General features: G+C 50.8%; 1 protein-coding gene across 1 annotated transcript in view; it reads left to right on the top strand.

Moving 5' to 3' along the window:
• Positions 1–26,820, top strand: part of LOC139571380 (BAH and coiled-coil domain-containing protein 1-like) — a 141,691-nt gene that overhangs the window by 106,265 nt on the left and 8,606 nt on the right. The window contains exons 15-22 of the mRNA XM_071394198.1: positions 671–906; positions 986–1,165; positions 3,579–3,979; positions 4,170–4,256; positions 25,377–25,512; positions 25,613–25,730; positions 25,862–26,160; positions 26,640–26,774. Of these exons, the coding sequence (XP_071250299.1) occupies positions 671–906; positions 986–1,165; positions 3,579–3,979; positions 4,170–4,256; positions 25,377–25,512; positions 25,613–25,730; positions 25,862–26,160; positions 26,640–26,774 (1,592 nt within the window). The remainder of the gene's footprint in view (positions 1–670; positions 907–985; positions 1,166–3,578; positions 3,980–4,169; positions 4,257–25,376; positions 25,513–25,612; positions 25,731–25,861; positions 26,161–26,639; positions 26,775–26,820) is intronic.

Here is a 26,820-nt window from a genome sequence, read left to right as displayed (position 1 = left end):
AGAGAACCTGAGAGGAGGTGGATAGAAAGAGAAAGAGGGTAGTGGAGTAGTGCAGTGGTGTTCAATAGAGGTGTTCATCCATCCAGCCCTGGAGCAGGGAGTGGTGGTGTTCAATAGAGGTGTTCATCCATCCAGCCCTGGAGCAGGGAGTGGTGGTGTTCAATAGAGGTGTTCATCCATCCAGCCCTGGAGCTTAGGTCAACGGACAGACTCCCCCTGAGACTGCCTTGTCTCTCTCTCTCTCTTTCTCCCTCCAACTCTCACCTTCCTGCCACCCTTCTCTCTCTGTTTTTCTTCAGTAGCTGCCAGCTATTTTCCATTTTTCTTGTGGTTATTCATCAGGGTCTCATATTCACACTCCTCTTGGATATTTCAGAGTTTACCGACAGAAGGCTTTCTCTTCCAAACACAGCGTCCCCACTGGAAAGGAACCCCCCTCTCTCTCTCTACTCATCAAAGGCTAGACAGAGAGAAGGAGAAAACGGGAGAAAGTAAAAGAGCTCTTGTGAGAGGTATAGATGGCAAAGACCAGATGACCTGTTACCGTTTCTTTGATCTCCTTTGTTTTTTGTTTGTTTGTTTGTTTCTAAAATCCAACCTCTCGCTTCTTCGTGTATTTGTCTCTCCATCTTTTCTAAAAATCCAACTTTCTCTTCTTTGTGTTTTTCAGGGCGGAGAATTATGAATCAGAAGGGGGCGGAGAGAAGCGGAGGAAGACGATGACTAATCATGGCTTCCTCACGAGGAGGAGAGGTCGTCCCAGCCTGAGCTCCCGACTAGCACGGAGGGTGACCCAGCTGAAGCAGAAGGTTGTGGCCCAGAGAGGTACACCGTCAGGGGGCATGCACTGCCGCAGACGGGACCCTAGATCTGGAGCCCATGCAAACTGCAGAGGGAGTGACACAGGTAAAACACAAACACACGTAAACCTTGTACCACATACACTCCCTGACACTAACACACCCATCTCTCCATGTTCACCCAGCAGCCGATACATCCAGTAACCAGCAAGACTGGGTGCCCAATCAAGGGGTGAGGAGAAGGAGAGGTCGACCAAGGGTCAAACTGGGCGGACCTTCGACCAGAGTCCTCCGCAGAGGAGGTGTGGCCTCTGTGAAGCAGGAAATGAACGAGGGGAAGAGCAACAGCGAGTGCTCAGGCCAGGGTAAGTTACGTCTCAGTGAGATGTCTCCCGGCTGTGTGTGTGTGTTTGTTAGAGAGTGAGATGTCTTCCATCACGGTGGCCTCCTCTCACTTCCCGGCTCGTCTGTCACACCATTAAAACCGTTAATGGCTGCCCACTGGCATGCTGCCCCCAAAACCACACTGTAACGTGAACCCCAATATCGCCTCTTTTAGAATGTCACACCCCTGTCGCCCCTCCTTCACCCCCTCAACCCAACCAGTAGAGACGCAATGTCCCCCCTTCTCCAATAATGTCAAATTGATGTGGCCCTATTGTGTACATCCTGTGTGTGTGTACGTGTGTGTGGGAGAGTGTTGACGAGAACGTTGTGTAAATGTCAAGTGTGTCAGCAACGTCTCGACACCCGACACGACCCCTTTAGTCAGCCACACACAGCTGCCAATAAAGATCTGATATGTGAGTGTGTATGAGTGTGTGCGTGTGTGTGCTTGCATGCGTGTGTGATTGAGTGTGTGTGCATGCATTTGTGTCTGTGTGTGTGTACTGATGTTTGTCTGTCCATGAGAAAGACAGAACCATTGGGTTTCCTTGACCGCAGTTATTGAAAAGGCGATAGATTTCTGGGTGGCCAACTGACCATAGTAGTGTGTTCTACAGTATATACATATATATACAGAGAGGCAGTGATATATATTAATTAATATATATATACACTGTTTGTCTTCACTGCCTCTCTGTGCTGTGTGATAGTTTGTGTGGTGTCTTCACTGCCTCTCTGTGCTGTGTGATAGTTTGTGTGGTGTCTTCACTGCCTCTCTGTGCTGTGTGATAGTTTGTGTGGTGTCTTCACTGCCTCTCTGTGCTGTGTGATAGTTTGTGTGGTGTCTTCACTGCCTCTCTGTGCTGTGTGATAGTTTGTGTGGTGTCTTCACTGCCTCTCTGTGCTGTGTGATAGTTTGTGTGGTGTCTTCACTGCCTCTCTGTGCTGTGTGATAGTTTGTGTGGTGTCTTCACTGCCTCTCTGTGCTGTGTGATAGTTTGTGTGGTGTCTTCACTGCCTCTCTGTGCTGTGTGATAGTTTGTGTGGTGTCTTCACTGCCTCTCTGTGCTGTGTGATAGTTTGTGTGGTGTCTTCACTGCCTCTCTGTGCTATGTGATAGTTTGTGTGGTGTCTTCACTGCCTCTCTGTGCTGTGTGATAGTTTGTGTGGTGTCTTCACTGCCTCTGTGCTGTGTGATAGTTTGTGTTTTATTGTCTTCACTGCCTCTCTGTGCTGTGTGATAGTTTGTGTGGTGTCTTCACTGCCTCTCTGTGCTATGTGATAGTTTGTGTGGTGTCTTCACTGCCTCTCTGTGCTGTGTGATAGTTTGTGTGGTGTCTTCACTGCCTCTCTGTGCTATGTGATAGTTTGTGTGGTGTCTTCACTGCCTCTGTGCTGTGTGATAGTTTGTGTTTTATTGTCTTCACTGCCTCTCTGTGCTGTGTGATAGTTTGTGTGGTGTCTTCACTGCCTCTCTGTGCTATGTGATAGTTTGTGTGGTGTCTTCACTGCCTCTCTGTGCTGTGTGATAGTTTGTGTGGTGTCTTCACTGCCTCTCTGTGCTGTGTGATAGTTTGTGTGGTGTCTTCACTGCCTCTCTGTGCTATGTGATAGTTTGTGTGGTGTCTTCACTGCCTCTCTGTGCTGTGTGATAGTTTGTGTGGTGTCTTCACTGCCTCTCTGTGCTGTGTGATAGTTTGTGTTTTATTGTCTTCACTGCCTCTCTGTGCTGTGTGATAGTTTGTGTGGTGTCTTCACTGCCTCTCTGTGCTATGTGATAGTTTGTGTGGTGTCTTCACTGCCTCTCTGTGCTGTGTGATAGTTTGTGTGGTGTCTTCACTGCCTCTCTGTGCTATGTGATAGTTTGTGTGGTGTCTTCACTGCCTCTCTGTGCTGTGTGATAGTTTGTGTTTTATTGTCTTCACTGCCTCTCTGTGCTGTGTGATAGTTTGTGTGGTGTCTTCACTGCCTCTCTGTGCTATGTGATAGTTTGTGTGGTGTCTTCACTGCCTCTCTGTGCTGTGTGATAGTTTGTGTGGTGTCTTCACTGCCTCTCTGTGCTATGTGATAGTTTGTGTGGTGTCTTCACTGCCTCTCTGTGCTATGTGATAGTTTGTGTGGTGTCTTCACTGCCTCTCTGTGCTGTGTGATAGTTTGTGTGGTGTCTTCACTGCCTCTCTGTGCTATGTGATAGTTTGTGTGGTGTCTTCACTGCCTCTCTGTGCTGTGTGATAGTTTGTTGCCTAAAGGGTAAAGGTAAAGGCCACTGAGTTATTTTACGATATAGCTACTCTACACTGTCATCAGATAGAGCCTGAGATTGAGATGGTCGTGCCACAACTGATCTCCAGACAGTTTCTAATGTATTATATTGATCCCTTGATCCCACAGAGGAGGAAGAGGAGAGGCGCTATGACAGCGACGAAGGACTCAATGACGTAAATACAACGATACCATCCTCCAAAGACACGACAACAAACTCTGCTGCGACTGGCCCAGCCGCTAAGCTTCAAGCCATTCAGAAAGCCAGGAGCAAGGAGGAGAGGCAAGGTGATGATGTGAGCATGCCCAGTGTGGCACTGAGGAGGAGAGGAGCCCCCTGCAGGCCGGGCCCTGCTACTGCAGATGGGAGATGCCCAGAGCTCCAGGAGCCACAAGGGGCTAGGAGAGAACCTGTACCTAGCTGGAGGGTCTCGTTAGTGGGCAACAGCCTCCAGGACAGCAGGGGGGTCCAGGGACCAGTGGCGGAGGCCAAGAGGAAGATCTCGGGACAACAAAGCTTTCTGGGAAAGGTGAGGCGGGGAGAATGGAAGGACCCGTGGAGGGGTGTCTCTATGTTCATCAAAAATGGCTTCCTCCTCTGTTAAAATCTCCCTCAACTACTTGAGACAGTTAAGATGCACGTGTTACGGTGTCTCCCTAGCTACATGGTGATCATGATCATTGTCTATAATACTAACCTGTCCTGTGTGGTTTTTCAAGAGGAGAGGCTGCTGGCTGGAGACTGAAACCCAGAGAGAGGACACCACCAGGGGCAGGAGGAGCAGGAAGAAGCAGGTGGGGATGGAGGTCAGAATGGGCATGGTGGAGGGGGGATAGGGGCAACCAGAAAGAGGCAGTGAGGAACAGGAAATGACAGTTGGTGGCGAGGTCGAATCCTGAGTAGAAACAACAGGGAGAGTACAGTAGAAGAGAAAGGTGGCGTGACTAGAGGGCATTCAGATCAGCGGCAGTTGAAACAGTGATGATGTTAGGCAGTTGGAACAGAGATGATGTTAGGCAGTTAGAACAGTGATGATGTTAGGCAGTTGGAACAGTGATGATGTTAGGCAGTTGGAACAGTGATGATGTTAGGCAGTTAGAACAGTGATGATGTTAGGCAGTTGGAACAGAGATGATGTTAGGCAGTTGGAACAGATATGATGTTAGGCAGTTGGAACAGTGATGATAGTAGGCAGTTGGAACAGTGATGATGTTAGGCAGTTGGAACAGAGATTATGTTAGGCAGTTGGAACAGAGATTATGTTAGGCAGTTGGAACAGTGATGATGTTAGGCAGTTGGAACAGTGATGATGTTAGGCAGTTGGAACAGTGATGATGTTAGGCAGTTGGAACAGATATGATGTTAGGCAGTTGGAACAGTGATGATGTTAGGCAGTTAGAACAGTGATGATGTTAGGCAGTTGGAACAGTGATGATGTTAGGCAGTTGGAACAGTGATGATGTTAGGCAGTTAGAACAGTGATGATGTTAGGCAGTTGGAACAGAGATGATGTTAGGCAGTTGGAACAGATATGATGTTAGGCAGTTGGAACAGTGATGATGTTAGGCAGTTGGAACAGTGATGATGTTAGGCAGTTGGAACAGAGATTATGTTAGGCAGTTGGAACAATGATGATGTTAGGCAGTTGGAACAGATATGATGTTAGGCAGTTGGAACAGATATGATGTTAGGCAGTTGGAACAGTGATGATGTTAGGCAGTTGGAACAGAGATGATGTTAGGCAGTTGAAACAGTGATGATGTTAGGCAGTTGGAACAGAGATGATGTTAGGCAGTTGTAACAGAGATGATGTTAGGCAGTTGGAACAGATATGATGTTAGGCAGTTGAAACAGTGATGATGTTAGGCAGTTGGAACAGAGATGATGTTAGGCAGTTGGAACAGAGATGATGTTAGGCAGTTGTAACAGTGATGATGTTAGGCAGTTGTAACAGAGAATATGTTAGGCAGTTGGAACAGTGATGATGTTAGGCAGTTGGAACAGAGATGATGTTAGGCAGTTGTAACAGTGATGATGTTAGGCAGTTGAAACAGTGATGATGTTAGGCAGTTGGAACAGAGATGATGTTAGGCAGTTGGAACAGAGATGATGTTAGGCAGTTGGAACAGAGATGATGTTAGGCAGTTGGAACAGTGATGATGTTAGGCAGTTGAAACAGTGATGATGTTAGGCAGTTGGAACAGAGATGATGTTAGGCAGTTGGAACAGTGATGATGTTAGGCAGTTGTAACAGTGATGATGTTAGGCAGTTGGAACAGTGATGATGTTAGGCAGTTGGAACAGATATGATGTTAGGCAGTTGGAACAGTGATGATGTTAGGCAGTTGGAACAGTGATGATGTTAGGCAGTTGGAACAGATATGATGTTAGGCAGTTGGAACAGATATGATGTTAGGCAGTTGGAACAGTGATGATGTTAGGCAGTTGGAACAGATATGATGTTAGGCAGCTGGAACAGTGATGATGTTAGGCAGTTGGAACAGATATGATGTTAGGCAGTTGGAACAGAGATTATGTTAGGCAGTTGGAACAGATATGATGTTAGGCAGTTGGAACAGTGATGATGTTAGGCAGTTGGAACAGTGATGATGTTAGGCAGTTGGAACAGTGATGATGTTAGGCAGTTGGAACAGTGATGATGTTAGGCAGTTGGAACAGTGATGATGTTAGGCAGTTGGAACAGTGATGATGTTAGGCAGTTGGAACAGTGATGATGTTAGGCAGTTGAAACAGAGATGATGTTAGGCAGTTGGAACAGAGATGATGTTAGGCAGTTGGAACAGAGATGATGTTAGGCAGTTGAAACAGTGATGATGTTAGGCAGTTGGAACAGAGATGATGTTAGGCAGTTGTAACAGAGATGATGTTAGGCAGTTGGAACAGATATGATGTTAGGCAGTTGAAACAGTGATGATGTTAGGCAGTTGGAACAGAGATGATGTTAGGCAGTTGTAACAGAGATGATGTTAGGCAGTTGGAACAGATATGATGTTAGGCAGTTGGAACAGATATGATGTGAGGCAGTTGTAACAGAGATGATGTTAAGCAGTTGGAACAGATATGATGTTAGGCAGTTGGAACAGAGATGATGTTAGGCAGTTGGAACAGATATGATGTTAGGCAGTTGGAACAGTGATGATGTTAGGCAGTTGGAACAGATATGATGTGAGGCAGTTGTTACAGAGATGATGTTAAGCAGTTGGAACAGATATGATGTTAGGCAGTTGGAACAGATATGATGTTAGGCAGTTGGAACAGTGATGATGTTAGGCAGTTGGAACAGTGATGATATTAGGCAGTTGGAACAGTGATGATGTTAGGCAGTTGGAACAGAGATGATGTTAGGCAGTTGGAACAGAGATTATGTTAGGCAGTTGGAACAGATATGATGTTAGGCAGTTGGAACAGTGATGATGTTAGGCAGTTGGAACAGTGATGATATTAGGCAGTTGGAACAGTGATGATGTTAGGCAGTTGGAACAGAGATGATGTTAGGCAGTTAGAACAGTGATGATGTTAGGCAGTTGGAACAGAGGTGATGTTAGGCAGTTGAAACAGAGATGATGTTAGGCAGTTGGAACAGAGATGATGTTAGGCAGTTGGAACAGATATGATGTTAGGCAGTTGGAACAGTGATGATGTTAGGCAGTTGGAACAGAGATGATGTTAGGCAGTTGTAACAGAGATGATGTTAGGCAGTTGGAACAGTGATGATGTTAGGCAGTTGGAACAGAGATGATGTTAGGCAGTTGTAACAGAGATGATGTTAGGCAGTTGGAACAGAGATGATGTTAGGCAGTTGTAACAGAGATGATGTTAGGCAGTTGGAACAGTGATGATGTTAGGCAGTTGGAACAGTGATGATGTTAGGCAGTTGGAACAGAGATGATGTTAGGCAGTTGGAACAGAGATGATGTTAGGCAGTTGTAACAGAGATGATGTTAGGCAGTTGGAACAGTGATGATGTTAGGCAGTTGGAACAGTGATGATGTTAGGCAGTTGGAACAGAGATGATGTTAGGCAGTTGGAACAGATATGATGTTAGGCAGTTGGAACAGATATGATGTTAGGCAGTTGTAACAGTGATGATGTTAGGCAGTTGGAACAGAGATGATGTTAGGCAGTTGGAACAGAGATGATGTTAGGCAGTTGGAACAGAGATGATGTTAGGCAGTTGGAACAGAGATGATGTTAGGCAGTTGGAACAGAGATGATGTTAGGCAGTTGGAACAGTGATGATGTTAGGCAGTTGGAGGAATGAGGAGAAGCTATGTATAACCTAACTGGAAAGGTAATAGAAATGTGCCTTGCCAGCACACATAAAAGGCTGACGCTATGGCGTGACCTATCTTACCAAAGGAATATTAGCTAACTCTGCATGGGTGGATCAGTTTAAAACAACCGTGAATCAGTCAGCTGATGAGATATACGGCCGATGAATAAGACTGATGACGTGTGTGAGTTGCCTTCACTCCAGTCTAGTGTGTTCTGGTGAGAACAGCCCTGTGTTGGGACTAAACACCAGCCTAGTGTGTGCTGGTGAGAACAGCCCTGAGTTGGGACTAAACCCCAGCCTAGTGTGTTCTGGTGAGAACAGCCCTGAGGTGGGATTAAACCCCAGCCTAGTGTGTTCTGATGAGAACAGCCCTGGGGTGGGACTAAACCCCAGCCTAGTGTGTGCTGGTGAGAACAGCCCTATGTTGGGACTAAACCCCAGCCTAGTGTGTTCTGGTGAGAACAGCCCTGTGTTGGGACTAAACCCCAGCCTAGTGTGTGCTGGTGAGAACAGCCCTGTGTTGGGACTAAACACCAGCCTAGTGTGTTCTGGTGAGAACAGCCCTGAGGTGGGACTAAACCCCAGCCTAGTGTGTTCTGGTGAGAACAGCCCTGAGGTGGGACTAAACACCAGCCTATTGTGTTCTGGTGAGTACAGCCCTGAGGTGGGACTAAACCCCAGCCTAGTGTGTTCTGGTGAGAACAGCCCTGAGGTGGGACTAAACCCCAGCCTAGTGTGTTCTGGTGAGAACAGCCCTGAGGTGGGACTAAACCCCAGGTTAATGTGTTCTGGTGAGAACAGCCCTGATGTGGGACTAAACACCAGCCTAGTGTGTTCTGGTGAGAACAGTCCTGAGGTGGGACTAAACACCAGCCGAGTGTGTTCTGGTGAGAACAGCCCCGAGGTGGGTCTAAACACCAGTCTAGTGTGTTCTGGTGAGAACAGCCCTGAGGTGGGACTAAACCCCAGCCTAGTGTGTTCTGGTGAGAACAGCCCTGAGGTGGGACTAAACACCAGCCTAGTGTGTTCTGGTGAGAACAGCCCTGAGGTGGGACTAAACACTAGTCTAGTGTGTTCTGGTGAGAACAGCCCTGAGGTGGGACTAAACACCAGTCTATTGTGTTCTGGTGAGAACAGCCCCGAGGTGGGTCTAAACACCAGTCTAGTGTGTTCTGGTGAGAACAGCCCTGAGGTGGGACTAAACACCAGCCTAGTGTGTTCTGGTGAGAACAGCCCTGAGTTGGGACTAAACCCCAGTCTAGTGTGTTCTGGTGAGACCAGCCCTGAGGTGGGACTAAACCCCAGTCTAGTGTGTTCTGGTGAGAACAGCCCTGAGGTGGGACTAAACACCAGCCTAGTGTGTTCTGGTGAGAACAGCCCTGGGGTGGGACTAAACACCAGCATAGTGTGTTCTGGTGAGAACAGCCCTGAGGTGGGAATAAACACCAGTCTAGTGTGTTCTGGTGAGATGAGGTGGGACTAAACCCCAGTCTAGTGTGTTCTGGTGAGAACAGCCCTGAGGTGGGACTAAACACCAGCCTAGTGTGTTCTGGTGAGAACAACCCCGAGGTGGGTCTAAACACCAGTCTAGTGTGTTCTGGTGAGAACTGCTCTGAGGTGGGACTAAACCACAGCCGAGTGTGTTCTGGTGAGAACAGCCCTGAGGTGGGACTAAACCCCAGTCTAGTGTGTTCTGGTGAGAACAGCCCTGAGGTGGGATTAAACACCAGCCTAGTGTGTTCTGGTGAGAACAACCCCGAGGTGGGTCTAAACACCAGTCTAGTGTGTTCTGGTGAGAACAGCCCTGAGGTGGGACTAAACCACAGCCGAGTGTGTTCTGGTGTGAACAGCGCTGAGGTGGGACTAAACCCCAGTCTAGTGTGTTCTGGTGAGAACAGCCCTGAGGTGGGACTAAACACCAGTCTAGTGTGTTCTGGTGAGAACAGCCCCGAGGTGGGTCTAAACACCAGTCTAGTGTGTTCTGGTGAGAACAGCCCTGGGGTGGGACTAAACCCCACCCTAGTGTGTGCTGGTGAGAACAGCCCTGAGGTGGGACTAAACACCAGCCTAGTGTGTTCTGGTGAGAACAGCCCTGAGGTGGGACTAAACCCCAGTCTAGTGTGTGCTGGTGAGAACAGCCCTGTGTTGGGACTAAACCCCAGCCTAGTGTGTTCTGGTGAGAACCGCCCTGAGGTGGGACTAAACCCCAGCCTAGTTTGTTCTGGTGAGAACAGCCCTGTGTTGGGACTAAACCCCAGCCTAGTGTGTTCTGGTGAGAACAGCCCTGAGGTGGGACTAAACCCCAGCCTAGTGTGTTCTGGTGAGAACAGCCCTGAGGTGGGACTAAACCCCAGCCTAGTGTGTTCTGGTGAGAACAGCCCTGAGGTGGGACTAAACACCAGCCTAGTGTGTTCTGGTGAGAACAGCCCTGAGGTGGGACTAAACACCAGCCTAGTGTGTTCTGGTGAGAACAGCCCTGAGTTGGGACTAAACCCCAGTCTAGTGTGTTCTGGTGAGACCAGCCCTGAGGTGGGACTAAACCCCAGTCTAGTGTGTTCTGGTGAGAACAGCCCTGAGGTGGGACTAAACACCAGCCTAGTGTGTTCTGGTGAGAACAGCCCTGAGGTGGGACTAAACACCAGCCTAGTGTGTTCTGGTGAGAACAGCCCTGAGGTGGGACTAAACCCCAGTCTAGTGTGTTCTGGTGAGAACAGCCCTGAGGTGGGACTAAACACCAGCCTAGTGTGTTCTGGTGAGAACAACCCCGAGGTGGGTCTAAACACCAGTCTAGTGTGTTCTGGTGAGACCAGCCCTGAGGTGGGACTAAACCCCAGTCTAGTGTGAACAGCCCTGAGGTGGGACTAAACACCAGCCTAGTGTGTTCTGGTGAGAACAGCCCTGGGGTGGGACTAAACACCAGCATAGTGTGTTCTGGTGAGAACAGTCCTGAGGTGGGAATAAACACCAGTCTAGTGTGTTCTGGTGAGATGAGGTGGGACTAAACCCCAGTCTAGTGTGTTCTGGTGAGAACAGCCCTGAGGTGGGACTAAACACCAGCCTAGTGTGTTCTGGTGAGAACAACCCCGAGGTGGGTCTAAACACCAGTCTAGTGTGTTCTGGTGAGAACTGCTCTGAGGTGGGACTAAACCACAGCCGAGTGTGTTCTGGTGAGAACAGCCCTGAGGTGGGACTAAACCCCAGTCTAGTGTGTTCTGGTGAGAACAGCCCTGAGGTGGGATTAAACACCAGCCTAGTGTGTTCTGGTGAGAACAACCCCGAGGTGGGTCTAAACACCAGTCTAGTGTGTTCTGGTGAGAACAGCCCTGAGGTGGGACTAAACCACAGCCGAGTGTGTTCTGGTGTGAACAGCCCTGAGGTGGGACTAAACCCCAGTCTAGTGTGTTCTGGTGAGAACAGCCCTGAGGTGGGACTAAACACCAGTCTAGTGTGTTCTGGTGAGAACAGCCCCGAGGTGGGTCTAAACACCAGTCTAGTGTGTTCTGGTGAGAACAGCCCTGGGGTGGGACTAAACCCCACCCTAGTGTGTGCTGGTGAGAACAGCCCTGAGGTGGGACTAAACACCAGCCTAGTGTGTTCTGGTGAGAACAGCCCTGAGGTGGGACTAAACCCCAGTCTAGTGTGTGCTGGTGAGAACAGCCCTGTGTTGGGACTAAACCCCAGCCTAGTGTGTTCTGGTGAGAACCGCCCTGAGGTGGGACTAAACCCCAGCCTAGTTTGTTCTGGTGAGAACAGCCCTGTGTTGGGACTAAACCCCAGCCTAGTGTGTTCTGGTGAGAACAGCCCTGAGGTGGGACTAAACCCCAGCCTAGTGTGTTCTGGTGAGAACAGCCCTAAGGTGGGACTAAACCCCAGCCTAGTGTGTTCTGGTGAGAACAGCCCTGAGGTGGGACTAAACACCAGCCTAGTGTGTTCTGGTGAGAACAGCCCTGAGGTGGGACTAAACACCAGCCTAGTGTGTTCTGGTGAGAACAGCCCTGAGTTGGGACTAAACCCCAGTCTAGTGTGTTCTGGTGAGACCAGCCCTGAGGTGGGACTAAACCCCAGTCTAGTGTGTTCTGGTGAGAACAGCCCTGAGGTGGGACTAAACACCAGCCTAGTGTGTTCTGGTGAGAACAGCCCTGAGGTGGGACTAAACACCAGCCTAGTGTGTTCTGGTGAGAACAGCCCTGAGGTGGGACTAAACCCCAGTCTAGTGTGTTCTGGTGAGAACAGCCCTGAGATGGGACTAAACACCAGCCTAGTGTGTTCTGGTGAGAACAACCCCGAGGTGGGTCTAAACACCAGTCTAGTGTGTTCTGGTGAGAACAGCCCTGAGGTGGGACTAAACCACAGCCGAGTGTGTTCTGGTGAGAACAGCCCTGAGGTGGGACTAAACCCCAGTCTAGTGTGTTATGGTGAGAACAGCCCTGAGGTGGGACTAAACACCAGTCTAGTGTGTTCTGGTGAGAACAGCCCCGAGTTGGGTCTAAACACCAGTCTAGTGTGTTCTGGTGAGAACAGCCCTGAGGTGGGACTAAACCACAGCCTAGTGTGTTCTGGTGAGAACAGCCCTGAGGTGGGACTAAACATCAGCCTAGTGTGTTCTGGTGAGAACAGCCCTGAGGTGGGACTAAACCCCAGTCTTGTGTGTGCTGGTGAGAACAGCCCTGAGGTGGGACTAAACACCAGTCTAGTGTGTTCTGGTGAGAACAGCCCTGAGGTGGGACTAAACCCCACCCTAGTGTGTGCTGGTGAGAACAGCCCTGAGGTGGGACTAAACACCAGCCTAGTGTGTTCTGGTGAGAACAGCCCTGAGGTGGGACTAAACCCCAGTCTAGTGTGTGCTGGTGAGAACAGCCCTGTGTTGGGACTAAACCCCAGCCTAGTGTGTTCTGGTGAGAACCGCCCTGAGGTGGGACTAAACCCCAGCCTAGTTTGTTCTGGTGAGAACAGCCCTGTGTTGGGACTAAACCCCAGCCTAGTGTGTTCTGGTGAGAACAGACCTGAGGTGGGACTAAACCCCAGCCTAGTGTGTTCTGGTGAGAACAGCCCTAAGGTGGGACTAAACCCCAGCCTAGTGTGTTCTGGTGAGAACAGCCCTGAGGTGGGACTAAACACCAGCCTAGTGTGTTCTGGTGAGAACAGCCCTGAGGTGGGACTAAACACCAGCCTAGTGTGTTCTGGTGAGAACAGCCCTGAGTTGGGACTAAACCCCAGTCTAGTGTGTTCTGGTGAGACCAGCCCTGAGGTGGGACTAAACCCCAGTCTAGTGTGTTCTGGTGAGAACAGCCCTGAGGTGGGACTAAACACCAGCCTAGTGTGTTCTCGTGAGAACAGCCCTGAGGTGGGACTAAACACCAGCCTAGTGTGTTCTGGTGAGAACAGCCCTGAGGTGGGACTAAACCCCAGTCTAGTGTGTTCTGGTGAGAACAGCCCTGAGGTGGGACTAAACACCAGCCTAGTGTGTTCTGGTGAGAACAACCCCGAGGTGGGTCTAAACACCAGTCTAGTGTGTTCTGGTGAGAACAGCCCTGAGGTGGGACTAAACCACAGCCGAGTGTGTTCTGGTGAGAACAGCCCTGAGGTGGGACTAAACCCCAGTCTAGTGTGTTATGGTGAGAACAGCCCTGAGGTGGGACTAAACACCAGTCTAGTGTGTTCTGGTGAGAACAGCCCCGAGTTGGGTCTAAACACCAGTCTAGTGTGTTCTGGTGAGAACAGCCCTGAGGTGGGACTAAACCACAGCCTAGTGTGTTCTGGTGAGAACAGCCCTGAGGTGGGACTAAACATCAGCCTAGTGTGTTCTGGTGAGAACAGCCCTGAGGTGGGACTAAACCCCAGTCTAGTGTGTGCTGGTGAGAACAGCCCTGAGGTGGGACTAAACACCAGTCTAGTGTGTTCTGGTGAGAACAGCCCTGAGGTGGGACTAAACACCAGCCTAGTGTGTTCTGGTGAGAACAACCCTGAGGTGGGACTAAACACCAGCCTAGTGTGTTATGGTGAGAACAGCCCTGAGGTGGGACTAAACACCAGTCTAGTGTGTTCTGGTGAGAACAGCCCTGAGGTGGGACTAAACACCAGCCTAGTGTGTTCTGGTGAGAACAACCCTGAGGTGGGACTAAACCCCAGTCTAGTGTGTTCTGGTGAGAACAGCCCTGAGGTGGGACTAAACACCAGCCTTGTGTGTTCTGGTGAGAACAGCCCTGAGGTGGGACTAAACACCAGCCTTGTGTGTTCTGGTGAGAACAGCCCTGAGGTGGGACTAAACACCAGCCTTGTGTGTTCTGGTGAGAACAGCCCTGAGGTGGGACTAAACACCAGCCTTGTGTGTTCTGGTGAGAACAGCCCTGAGGTGGGACTAAACATCAGCCTAGTGTGTTCTGGTGAGAACAGCCCTGAGGTGGGACTAAACACCAGCCTTGTGTGTTCTGGTGAGAACAGCCCTGAGGTGGGACTAAACACCAGTCTAGTGTGTTCTGGTGAGAACAGCCCTGAGGTGGGACTAAACACCAGCCTAGTGTGTTCTGGTGAGAACAGCCCTGAGGTGGGACTAAACACCAGTCTAGTGTGTTATGGTGAGAACAGCCCTGAGGTGGGACTAAACACCAGCCTAGTGTGTTATGGTGAGAACAGCCCTGAGGTGGGACTAAACACCAGTCTAGTGTGTTCTGGTGAGAACAGCCCTGAGGTGGGACTAAACCCCAGTCTAGTGTGTTCTGGTGAGAACAGCCCTGAGGTGGGACTAAACACCAGTCTAGTGTGTTCTGGTGAGAACAGCCCTGAGGTGGGACTAAACACCAGTCTAGTGTGTTCTGGTGAGAACAGCCCTGAGGTGGGACTAAACACCAGCCTAGTGTGTTCTGGTGAGAACAGCCCTGAGGTGGGACTAAACACTAGTCTAGTGTGTTCTGGTGAGAACAGCCCTGAGGTGGGACTAAACCCCAGTCTTGTGTGTTCTGGTGAGAACAGCCCTGTGTTGGGACTAAACACCAGTCTAGTGTGTTCTGGTGAGAACAGCCCTGAGGTGGGACTAAACACCAGTCTAGTGTGTTCTGGTGAGAACAGCCCTGAGGTGGGACTAAACCCCAGCCTTGTGTGTTCTGGTGAGAACAGCCCTGAGGTGGGACTAAACACCAGTCTTGTGTGTTCTGGTGAGAACAGCCCTGAGGTGGGACTAAACACCAGTCTAGTGTGTTATGGTGAGAACAGCCCTGAGGTGGGACTAAACACCAGCCTAGTGTGTTCTGGTGAGAACAACCCTGAGGTGGGACTAAACACCAGTCTAGTGTGTTCTGGTGAGAACAGCCCCGAGGTGGGTCTAAACACCAGTCTAGTGTGTTCTGGTGAGAACAGCCCTGGGGTGGGACTAAACCCCACCCTAGTGTGTGCTGGTGAGAACAGCCCTGAGGTGGGACTAAACACCAGCCTAGTGTGTTCTGGTGAGAACAGCCCTGAGGTGGGACTAAACCCCAGTCTAGTGTGTGCTGGTGAGAACAGCCCTGTGTTGGGACTAAACCCCAGCCTAGTGTGTTCTGGTGAGAACCGCCCTGAGGTGGGACTAAACCCCAGCCTAGTTTGTTCTGGTGAGAACAGCCCTGTGTTGGGACTAAACCCCAGCCTAGTGTGTTCTGGTGAGAACAGCCCTGAGGTGGGACTAAACCCCAGCCTAGTGTGTTCTGGTGAGAACAGCCCTAAGGTGGGACTAAACCCCAGCCTAGTGTGTTCTGGTGAGAACAGCCCTGAGGTGGGACTAAACACCAGCCTAGTGTGTTCTGGTGAGAACAGCCCTGAGGTGGGACTAAACACCAGCCTAGTGTGTTCTGGTGAGAACAGCCCTGAGTTGGGACTAAACCCCAGTCTAGTGTGTTCTGGTGAGACCAGCCCTGAGGTGGGACTAAACCCCAGTCTAGTGTGTTCTGGTGAGAACAGCCCTGAGGTGGGACTAAACACCAGCCTAGTGTGTTCTGGTGAGAACAGCCCTGAGGTGGGACTAAACACCAGCCTAGTGTGTTCTGGTGAGAACAGCCCTGAGGTGGGACTAAACCCCAGTCTAGTGTGTTCTGGTGAGAACAGCCCTGAGATGGGACTAAACACCAGCCTAGTGTGTTCTGGTGAGAACAACCCCGAGGTGGGTCTAAACACCAGTCTAGTGTGTTCTGGTGAGAACAGCCCTGAGGTGGGACTAAACCACAGCCGAGTGTGTTCTGGTGAGAACAGCCCTGAGGTGGGACTAAACCCCAGTCTAGTGTGTTATGGTGAGAACAGCCCTGAGGTGGGACTAAACACCAGTCTAGTGTGTTCTGGTGAGAACAGCCCCGAGTTGGGTCTAAACACCAGTCTAGTGTGTTCTGGTGAGAACAGCCCTGAGGTGGGACTAAACCACAGCCTAGTGTGTTCTGGTGAGAACAGCCCTGAGGTGGGACTAAACATCAGCCTAGTGTGTTCTGGTGAGAACAGCCCTGAGGTGGGACTAAACCCCAGTCTTGTGTGTGCTGGTGAGAACAGCCCTGAGGTGGGACTAAACACCAGTCTAGTGTGTTCTGGTGAGAACAGCCCTGAGGTGGGACTAAACCCCACCCTAGTGTGTGCTGGTGAGAACAGCCCTGAGGTGGGACTAAACACCAGCCTAGTGTGTTCTGGTGAGAACAGCCCTGAGGTGGGACTAAACCCCAGTCTAGTGTGTGCTGGTGAGAACAGCCCTGTGTTGGGACTAAACCCCAGCCTAGTGTGTTCTGGTGAGAACCGCCCTGAGGTGGGACTAAACCCCAGCCTAGTTTGTTCTGGTGAGAACAGCCCTGTGTTGGGACTAAACCCCAGCCTAGTGTGTTCTGGTGAGAACAGACCTGAGGTGGGACTAAACCCCAGCCTAGTGTGTTCTGGTGAGAACAGCCCTAAGGTGGGACTAAACCCCAGCCTAGTGTGTTCTGGTGAGAACAGCCCTGAGGTGGGACTAAACACCAGCCTAGTGTGTTCTGGTGAGAACAGCCCTGAGGTGGGACTAAACACCAGCCTAGTGTGTTCTGGTGAGAACAGCCCTGAGTTGGGACTAAACCCCAGTCTAGTGTGTTCTGGTGAGACCAGCCCTGAGGTGGGACTAAACCCCAGTCTAGTGTGTTCTGGTGAGAACAGCCCTGAGGTGGGACTAAACACCAGCCTAGTGTGTTCTCGTGAGAACAGCCCTGAGGTGGGACTAAACACCAGCCTAGTGTGTTCTGGTGAGAACAGCCCTGAGGTGGGACTAAACCCCAGTCTAGTGTGTTCTGGTGAGAACAGCCCTGAGGTGGGACTAAACACCAGCCTAGTGTGTTCTGGTGAGAACAACCCCGAGGTGGGTCTAAACACCAGTCTAGTGTGTTCTGGTGAGAACAGCCCTGAGGTGGGACTAAACCACAGCCGAGTGTGTTCTGGTGAGAACAGCCCTGAGGTGGGACTAAACCCCAGTCTAGTGTGTTATGGTGAGAACAGCCCTGAGGTGGGACTAAACACCAGTCTAGTGTGTTCTGGTGAGAACAGCCCCGAGTTGGGTCTAAACACCAGTCTAGTGTGTTCTGGTGAGAACAGCCCTGAGGTGGGACTAAACCACAGCCTAGTGTGTTCTGGTGAGAACAGCCCTGAGGTGGGACTAAACATCAGCCTAGTGTGTTCTGGTGAGAACAGCCCTGAGGTGGGACTAAACCCCAGTCTAGTGTGTGCTGGTGAGAACAGCCCTGAGGTGGGACTAAACACCAGTCTAGTGTGTTCTGGTGAGAACAGCCCTGAGGTGGGACTAAACACCAGCCTAGTGTGTTCTGGTGAGAACAACCCTGAGGTGGGACTAAACACCAGCCTAGTGTGTTATGGTGAGAACAGCCCTGAGGTGGGACTAAACACCAGTCTAGTGTGTTCTGGTGAGAACAGCCCTGAGGTGGGACTAAACACCAGCCTAGTGTGTTCTGGTGAGAACAACCCTGAGGTGGGACTAAACCCCAGTCTAGTGTGTTCTGGTGAGAACAGCCCTGAGGTGGGACTAAACACCAGCCTTGTGTGTTCTGGTGAGAACAGCCCTGAGGTGGGACTAAACACCAGCCTTGTGTGTTCTGGTGAGAACAGCCCTGAGGTGGGACTAAACACCAGCCTTGTGTGTTCTGGTGAGAACAGCCCTGAGGTGGGACTAAACACCAGCCTTGTGTGTTCTGGTGAGAACAGCCCTGAGGTGGGACTAAACATCAGCCTAGTGTGTTCTGGTGAGAACAGCCCTGAGGTGGGACTAAACACCAGCCTTGTGTGTTCTGGTGAGAACAGCCCTGAGGTGGGACTAAACACCAGTCTAGTGTGTTCTGGTGAGAACAGCCCTGAGGTGGGACTAAACACCAGCCTAGTGTGTTCTGGTGAGAACAGCCCTGAGGTGGGACTAAACACCAGTCTAGTGTGTTATGGTGAGAACAGCCCTGAGGTGGGACTAAACACCAGCCTAGTGTGTTATGGTGAGAACAGCCCTGAGGTGGGACTAAACACCAGTCTAGTGTGTTCTGGTGAGAACAGCCCTGAGGTGGGACTAAACCCCAGTCTAGTGTGTTCTGGTGAGAACAGCCCTGAGGTGGGACTAAACACCAGTCTAGTGTGTTCTGGTGAGAACAGCCCTGAGGTGGGACTAAACACCAGTCTAGTGTGTTCTGGTGAGAACAGCCCTGAGGTGGGACTAAACACCAGCCTAGTGTGTTCTGGTGAGAACAGCCCTGAGGTGGGACTAAACACTAGTCTAGTGTGTTCTGGTGAGAACAGCCCTGAGGTGGGACTAAACCCCAGTCTTGTGTGTTCTGGTGAGAACAGCCCTGTGTTGGGACTAAACACCAGTCTAGTGTGTTCTGGTGAGAACAGCCCTGAGGTGGGACTAAACACCAGTCTAGTGTGTTCTGGTGAGAACAGCCCTGAGGTGGGACTAAACCCCAGCCTTGTGTGTTCTGGTGAGAACAGCCCTGAGGTGGGACTAAACACCAGCCTTGTGTGTTCTGGTGAGAACAGCCCTGAGGTGGGACTAAACACCAGTCTAGTGTGTTATGGTGAGAACAGCCCTGAGGTGGGACTAAACACCAGCCTAGTGTGTTCTGGTGAGAACAACCCTGAGGTGGGACTAAACACCAGCCTAGTGTGTTATGGTGAGAACAGCCCTGAGGTGGGACTAAACACCAGTCTAGTGTGTTCTGGTGAGAACAGCCCTGAGGTGGGACTAAACCACAGCCTAGTGTGTTCTGGTGAGAACAGCCCTGAGGTGGGACTAAACATCAGCCTAGTGTGTTCTGGTGAGAACAGCCCTGAGGTGGGACTAAACCCCAGTCTAGTGTGTGCTGGTGAGAACAGCCCTGAGGTGGGACTAAACACCAGTCTAGTGTGTTCTGGTGAGAACAGCCCTGAGGTGGGACTAAACACCAGCCTAGTGTGTTCTGGTGAGAACAACCCTGAGGTGGGACTAAACACCAGCCTAGTGTGTTATGGTGAGAACAGCCCTGAGGTGGGACTAAACACCAGTCTAGTGTGTTCTGGTGAGAACAGCCCTGAGGTGGGACTAAACACCAGCCTAGTGTGTTCTGGTGAGAACAACCCTGAGGTGGGACTAAACCCCAGTCTAGTGTGTTCTGGTGAGAACAGCCCTGAGGTGGGACTAAACACCAGCCTTGTGTGTTCTGGTGAGAACAGCCCTGAGGTGGGACTAAACACCAGCCTTGTGTGTTCTGGTGAGAACAGCCCTGAGGTGGGACTAAACACCAGCCTTGTGTGTTCTGGTGAGAACAGCCCTGAGGTGGGACTAAACACCAGCCTTGTGTGTTCTGGTGAGAACAGCCCTGAGGTGGGACTAAACACCAGCCTAGTGTGTTCTGGTGAGAACAGCCCTGAGGTGGGACTAAACACCAGCCTTGTGTGTTCTGGTGAGAACAGCCCTGAGGTGGGACTAAACACCAGTCTAGTGTGTTCTGGTGAGAACAGCCCTGAGGTGGGACTAAACACCAGCCTAGTGTGTTCTGGTGAGAACAGCCCTGAGGTGGGACTAAACACCAGTCTAGTGTGTTATGGTGAGAACAGCCCTGAGGTGGGACTAAACACCAGCCTAGTGTGTTATGGTGAGAACAGCCCTGAGGTGGGACTAAACACCAGTCTAGTGTGTTCTGGTGAGAACAGCCCTGAGGTGGGACTAAACCCCAGTCTAGTGTGTTCTGGTGAGAACAGCCCTGAGGTGGGACTAAACACCAGTCTAGTGTGTTCTGGTGAGAACAGCCCTGAGGTGGGACTAAACACCAGTCTAGTGTGTTCTGGTGAGAACAGCCCTGAGGTGGGACTAAACACCAGCCTAGTGTGTTCTGGTGAGAACAGCCCTGAGGTGGGACTAAACACCAGTCTAGTGTGTTCTGGTGAGAACAGCCCTGAGGTGGGACTAAACCCCAGTCTTGTGTGTTCTGGTGAGAACAGCCCTGAGGTGGGACTAAACACCAGTCTAGTGTGTTCTGGTGAGAACAGCCCTGAGGTGGGACTAAACACCAGCCTAGTGTGTTCTGGTGAGAACAACCCTGAGGTGGGACTAAACCCCAGTCTAGTGTGTTCTGGTGAGAACAGCCCTGAGGTGGGACTAAACACCAGCCTTGTGTGTTCTGGTGAGAACAGCCCTGAGGTGGGACTAAACACCAGCCTTGTGTGTTCTGGTGAGAACAGCCCTGAGGTGGGACTAAACACCAGCCTTGTGTGTTCTGGTGAGAACAGCCCTGAGGTGGGACTAAACACCAGCCTTGTGTGTTCTGGTGAGAACAGCCCTGAGGTGGGACTAAACATCAGCCTAGTGTGTTCTGGTGAGAACAGCCCTGAGGTGGGACTAAACACCAGCCTTGTGTGTTCTGGTGAGAACAGCCCTGAGGTGGGACTAAACACCAGTCTAGTGTGTTCTGGTGAGAACAGCCCTGAGGTGGGACTAAACACCAGCCTAGTGTGTTCTGGTGAGAACAGCCCTGAGGTGGGACTAAACACCAGTCTAGTGTGTTATGGTGAGAACAGCCCTGAGGTGGGACTAAACACCAGCCTAGTGTGTTATGGTGAGAACAGCCCTGAGGTGGGACTAAACACCAGTCTAGTGTGTTCTGGTGAGAACAGCCCTGAGGTGGGACTAAACCCCAGTCTAGTGTGTTCTGGTGAGAACAGCCCTGAGGTGGGACTAAACACCAGTCTAGTGTGTTCTGGTGAGAACAGCCCTGAGGTGGGACTAAACACCAGTCTAGTGTGTTCTGGTGAGAACAGCCCTGAGGTGGGACTAAACACCAGCCTAGTGTGTTCTGGTGAGAACAGCCCTGAGGTGGGACTAAACACTAGTCTAGTGTGTTCTGGTGAGAACAGCCCTGAGGTGGGACTAAACCCCAGTCTTGTGTGTTCTGGTGAGAACAGCCCTGTGTTGGGACTAAACACCAGTCTAGTGTGTTCTGGTGAGAACAGCCCTGAGGTGGGACTAAACACCAGTCTAGTGTGTTCTGGTGAGAACAGCCCTGAGGTGGGACTAAACCCCAGCCTTGTGTGTTCTGGTGAGAACAGCCCTGAGGTGGGACTAAACACCAGCCTTGTGTGTTCTGGTGAGAACAGCCCTGAGGTGGGACTAAACACCAGTCTAGTGTGTTATGGTGAGAACAGCCCTGAGGTGGGACTAAACACCAGCCTAGTGTGTTCTGGTGAGAACAACCCTGAGGTGGGACTAAACACCAGCCTAGTGTGTTATGGTGAGAACAGCCCTGAGGTGGGACTAAACACCAGTCTAGTGTGTTCTGGTGAGAACAGCCCTGAGGTGGGACTAAACCACAGCCTAGTGTGTTCTGGTGAGAACAGCCCTGAGGTGGGACTAAACATCAGCCTAGTGTGTTCTGGTGAGAACAGCCCTGAGGTGGGACTAAACCCCAGTCTAGTGTGTGCTGGTGAGAACAGCCCTGAGGTGGGACTAAACACCAGTCTAGTGTGTTCTGGTGAGAACAGCCCTGAGGTGGGACTAAACACCAGCCTAGTGTGTTCTGGTGAGAACAACCCTGAGGTGGGACTAAACACCAGCCTAGTGTGTTATGGTGAGAACAGCCCTGAGGTGGGACTAAACACCAGTCTAGTGTGTTCTGGTGAGAACAGCCCTGAGGTGGGACTAAACACCAGCCTAGTGTGTTCTGGTGAGAACAACCCTGAGGTGGGACTAAACCCCAGTCTAGTGTGTTCTGGTGAGAACAGCCCTGAGGTGGGACTAAACACCAGCCTTGTGTGTTCTGGTGAGAACAGCCCTGAGGTGGGACTAAACACCAGCCTTGTGTGTTCTGGTGAGAACAGCCCTGAGGTGGGACTAAACACCAGCCTTGTGTGTTCTGGTGAGAACAGCCCTGAGGTGGGACTAAACACCAGCCTTGTGTGTTCTGGTGAGAACAGCCCTGAGGTGGGACTAAACACCAGCCTAGTGTGTTCTGGTGAGAACAGCCCTGAGGTGGGACTAAACACCAGCCTTGTGTGTTCTGGTGAGAACAGCCCTGAGGTGGGACTAAACACCAGTCTAGTGTGTTCTGGTGAGAACAGCCCTGAGGTGGGACTAAACACCAGCCTAGTGTGTTCTGGTGAGAACAGCCCTGAGGTGGGACTAAACACCAGTCTAGTGTGTTATGGTGAGAACAGCCCTGAGGTGGGACTAAACACCAGCCTAGTGTGTTATGGTGAGAACAGCCCTGAGGTGGGACTAAACACCAGTCTAGTGTGTTCTGGTGAGAACAGCCCTGAGGTGGGACTAAACCCCAGTCTAGTGTGTTCTGGTGAGAACAGCCCTGAGGTGGGACTAAACACCAGTCTAGTGTGTTCTGGTGAGAACAGCCCTGAGGTGGGACTAAACACCAGTCTAGTGTGTTCTGGTGAGAACAGCCCTGAGGTGGGACTAAACACCAGCCTAGTGTGTTCTGGTGAGAACAGCCCTGAGGTGGGACTAAACACCAGTCTAGTGTGTTCTGGTGAGAACAGCCCTGAGGTGGGACTAAACCCCAGTCTTGTGTGTTCTGGTGAGAACAGCCCTGTGTTGGGACTAAACACCAGTCTAGTGTGTTCTGGTGAGAACAGCCCTGAGGTGGGACTAAACACCAGTCTAGTGTGTTCTGGTGAGAACAGCCCTGAGGTGGGACTAAACCCCAGCCTTGTGTGTTCTGGTGAGAACAGCCCTGAGGTGGGACTAAACACCAGCCTTGTGTGTTCTGGTGAGAACAGCCCTGAGGTGGGACTAAACACCAGTCTAGTGTGTTATGGTGAGAACAGCCCTGAGGTGGGACTAAACCCCAGCCTTGTGTGTTCTGGTGAGAACAGCCCTGAGGTGGGACTAAACCCCAGTCTAGTGTGTTCTGGTGAGAACAGCCCTGAGGTGGGACTAAACACCAGCCTAGTGTGTTCTGGTGAGAACAACCCCGAGGTGGGTCTAAACACCAGTCTAGTGTGTTCTGGTGAGAACAGCCCTGAGGTGGGACTAAACCACAGCCGAGTGTGTTCTGGTGAGAACAGCCCTGAGGTGGGACTAAACCCCATTCTAGTGTGTTATGGTGAGAACAGCCCTGAGGTGGGACTAAACACCAGTCTAGTGTGTTCTGGTGAGAACAGCCCCGAGGTGGGTCTAAACACCAGTCTAGTGTGTTCTGGTGAGAACAGCCCTGAGGTGGGACTAAACCACAGCCTAGTGTGTTATGGTGAGAACAGCCCTGAGGTGGGACTAAACCACAGCCTAGTGTGTTCTGGTGAGAACAGCCCTGAGGTGGGACTAAACACCAGCCTTGTGTGTTCTGGTGAGAACAGCCCTGAGGTGGGACTAAACACCAGCCTAGTGTGTTCTGGTGAGAACAGCCCTGAGTTGGGACTAAACACCAGCCTAGTGTGTTCTGGTGAGAACAACCCTGAGGTGGGACTAAACACCAGCCTAGTGTGTTATGGTGAGAACAGCCCTGAGGTGGGACTAAACACCAGTCTAGTGTGTTCTGGTGAGAACAGCCCTGAGGTGGGACTAAACACCAGTCTAGTGTGTTCTGGTGAGAACAGCCCTGAGGTGGGACTAAACACCAGTCTAGTTTGTTCTGGTGAGAACAGCCCTGAGGTGGGACTAAACACCAGTCTAGTGTGTTCTGGTGAGAACAGCCCTGAGGTGGGACTAAACCCCAGCCTTGTGTGTTCTGGTGAGAACAGCCCTGAGGTGGGACTAAACACCAGCCTAGTGTGTTCTGGTGAGAACAGCCCTGAGGTGGGACTAAACACCAGCCTAGTGTGTTCTGGTGAGAACAGCCCTGAGGTGGGACTAAACACCAGCCTAGTGTGTTCTGGTGAGAACAGCCCTGAGGTGGGACTAAACACCAGCCTAGTGTGTTCTGGTGAGAACAGCCCTGAGGTGGGACTAAACACCAGCCTTGTGTGTTCTGGTGAGAACAGCCCTGAGGTGGGACTAAACACCAGCCTAGTGTGTTCTGGTGAGAACAGCCCTGAGGCACTAACAGACACACACACACACACACACACACACACACACACACACACACACACACACACACACACACACACACACACACACACACACACACACACACACACACACACACACACGCGCGTACTAAACAAACACACACACACACACTCTTTGGAAAGCCCAGATACAGGCAGAATTCCTGTCAAACAGGCTGATTTTGCAGCTCCATCATCAGCCATCATTAAGAAACCAGCTCAAACCAGAATAGGACAGTGTGTGTGTGTGTGTGTGTGTGTGTGTGTGTGTGTGTGTGTGTGTGTGTGTGTGTGTGTGTGTGTGTGTGTGTGTGTGTGTGTGTGTGTGTGTGTGTGTGTGTGTGTGTGTGTGTGTTTAGACCCACCTCGGGGCTGTTCTCACCAGAACACACTAGACTGGTGTAATGCACATTTAGCTCAAAAAATAAATAAAACTAAATTAAATAAAAAATAATTGGTCAATTAGTTGTTTAAAAAACAAAAAAAAACAGAAATGAATCACTCAGCACTAGTGTGTTTGTGTGTGTGTGTGTGTGTGTGTGTGTGTGTGTGTGTGTGTGTGTGTGTGTGTGTGTGTGTGTGTGTGTGTGTGTGTGTGTGTGTGTGTGTGTGTGTGTGTGTGTGTGTGTGTGTGTGCGCATCAGTGTTCATGTGTGTTGAAAGAAAGGGGTAGTTCTGGCAGCAATGTATGGAAAAGATTACATGCTTTTGTTCTAGGCCTGCACTAAAACACCAGATTCATTGATGAGCATAATTTGAATTAGTGCTGTGATGGAAATAAAGCTTGCACACCCTGTAGCTGTCCAGGACCTGGGAGGGTGATCACTGGTTTGGTGCTCCTGAGTGGCGCAGCGGTCTAAGACACTGCATCTCAGTGCTAGAGGCGTCACTACAGACACCCTGGTTTGAATCCAGGCTGTATCCCAACCGGCTGTGATTGGGAGTCCTATAGGGCGCTGCGCAATTGGCCCATTGTTGTCCGGGTTTGGCCGGTGTAGACCGTCATTGTGAATAAGAATTTGTTCTTAACTGACTTGCCTAGGTAAATAACGATTACATAAAAATAAAAAAATAATTAAAAGGAGTTTAAAGAGATATATATTCTAATGATGTCATTTCCTGTTTCCTGTTGCAGGCTAAGGGGCGTGCAGTGAGCCGGCTTCTGGAGAGCTTTGCAGCTGATGAAGGATTCCGATTGGACGAGGAGAGCAGCTTCTCTGAGGGGGAGGAGGAAGACATGGAGCATACACCTCACACACACAGAGAACCAGGTGAGAATACACACACACACACACCACAGTCTCACAGGGTCACATACCAGGCTAAATGTTCATATTTTCTCTCTCTCCTTCTTGCTCTCTCTCTCTGCAGCAGTGCTTAACTGTGTGCTGAGCAGGGAGATGCTGGTGGATGGTCTGAAGGTGTTGATATCTAAGGAGGATGAGCTGCTGTATGCTGCCCGACTACACACTCTGGACCTGCCTGACATGTAAGGCACTGACACCTACTGACACCTACTGACACCAACTCATATGGCCTGCTTAATCACAGATAGGCATGTTGATACAAAGGATTGGCTGAATGACTTGTAATACATTTAATACAATCTCCCTCTCCTAGATTCCGTGTAGTGATCGAGGGGGAGAGAGGGAACAGGCCTAGAATCTACTCTCTAGAACAGATATTACAAGAAGCGGTGTTGGACGTGCGGCCACAGACAGAGGCCATCCTGACTGCTGGGACACGTGTGTGTGCCTACTGGAGCGAACGCTCCCGTTGTCTCTACCCTGGAAACGTCCACAGAGGGGTTCCGGGCGAGGAGGAGAAGGGCAGTGTGATGGTGGAGTTTGATGATGGAGACAGAGGAAGGATTTCCCTGCCCAACATACGCCTGCTGCCCAATGGGTACCAGATACACTGTGAGTATACTGCACACACACACACCACACACACACACGCACACACGCACACACGCACACACACACACACACACACACACACACACACACACACACACACACACACACACACACACACACACACACACACAGAGTATACATTCCTGGAGGGTAAAGACATGGTCTGTCAACATTAGGTCCAGACTCTGAGGGATTCATTCTCTGTGTTGAGAGATTCATTCTCTATGTCTGTTTTGCCCTACTTCTCTCTCTCTCTTGCTCTCTCTCTCTCTGTCATTTTCTCTCTCTCTCTCTCTCTCTCTCTCTCTCTCTCTCTCTCTCTCTCTCTCTCTCTCTCTCTCTCTCTCTCTCTCTCTCTCTCTCTCTCTCTCTCTCTCTCTCTCTCTCTCTCTCTCTCTCTCTCTCTCTCTCTCTCTCTCTCTCTCTCTCTCTCTCTCTCTCTCTCTCTCTCTCTCTCTCTCTCTCTCTCTCTCACTCAGGTGCGGAGCCTTCTCCAGCCCTGCTCTCAACTGGACGTTGTGGTCGCAGAAGCTCCACCCAGGACAGTAGAGACAAGCCCACAGAGAGACCAAACAATGAAGAGGCAGAAGGAAGGAGCCAGGAGAGGAGACCAGGTAATTGCTCAGAGCATAAGTTCACCGTATTAGATGGTTTCTCCCT

This window comes from Salvelinus alpinus, chromosome 3 (assembly GCF_045679555.1).
Source record: "Salvelinus alpinus chromosome 3, SLU_Salpinus.1, whole genome shotgun sequence".
Lineage (NCBI taxonomy): Eukaryota > Metazoa > Chordata > Actinopteri > Salmoniformes > Salmonidae > Salvelinus > Salvelinus alpinus.
This window is presented reverse-complemented; position numbering and strand designations above follow the sequence as displayed.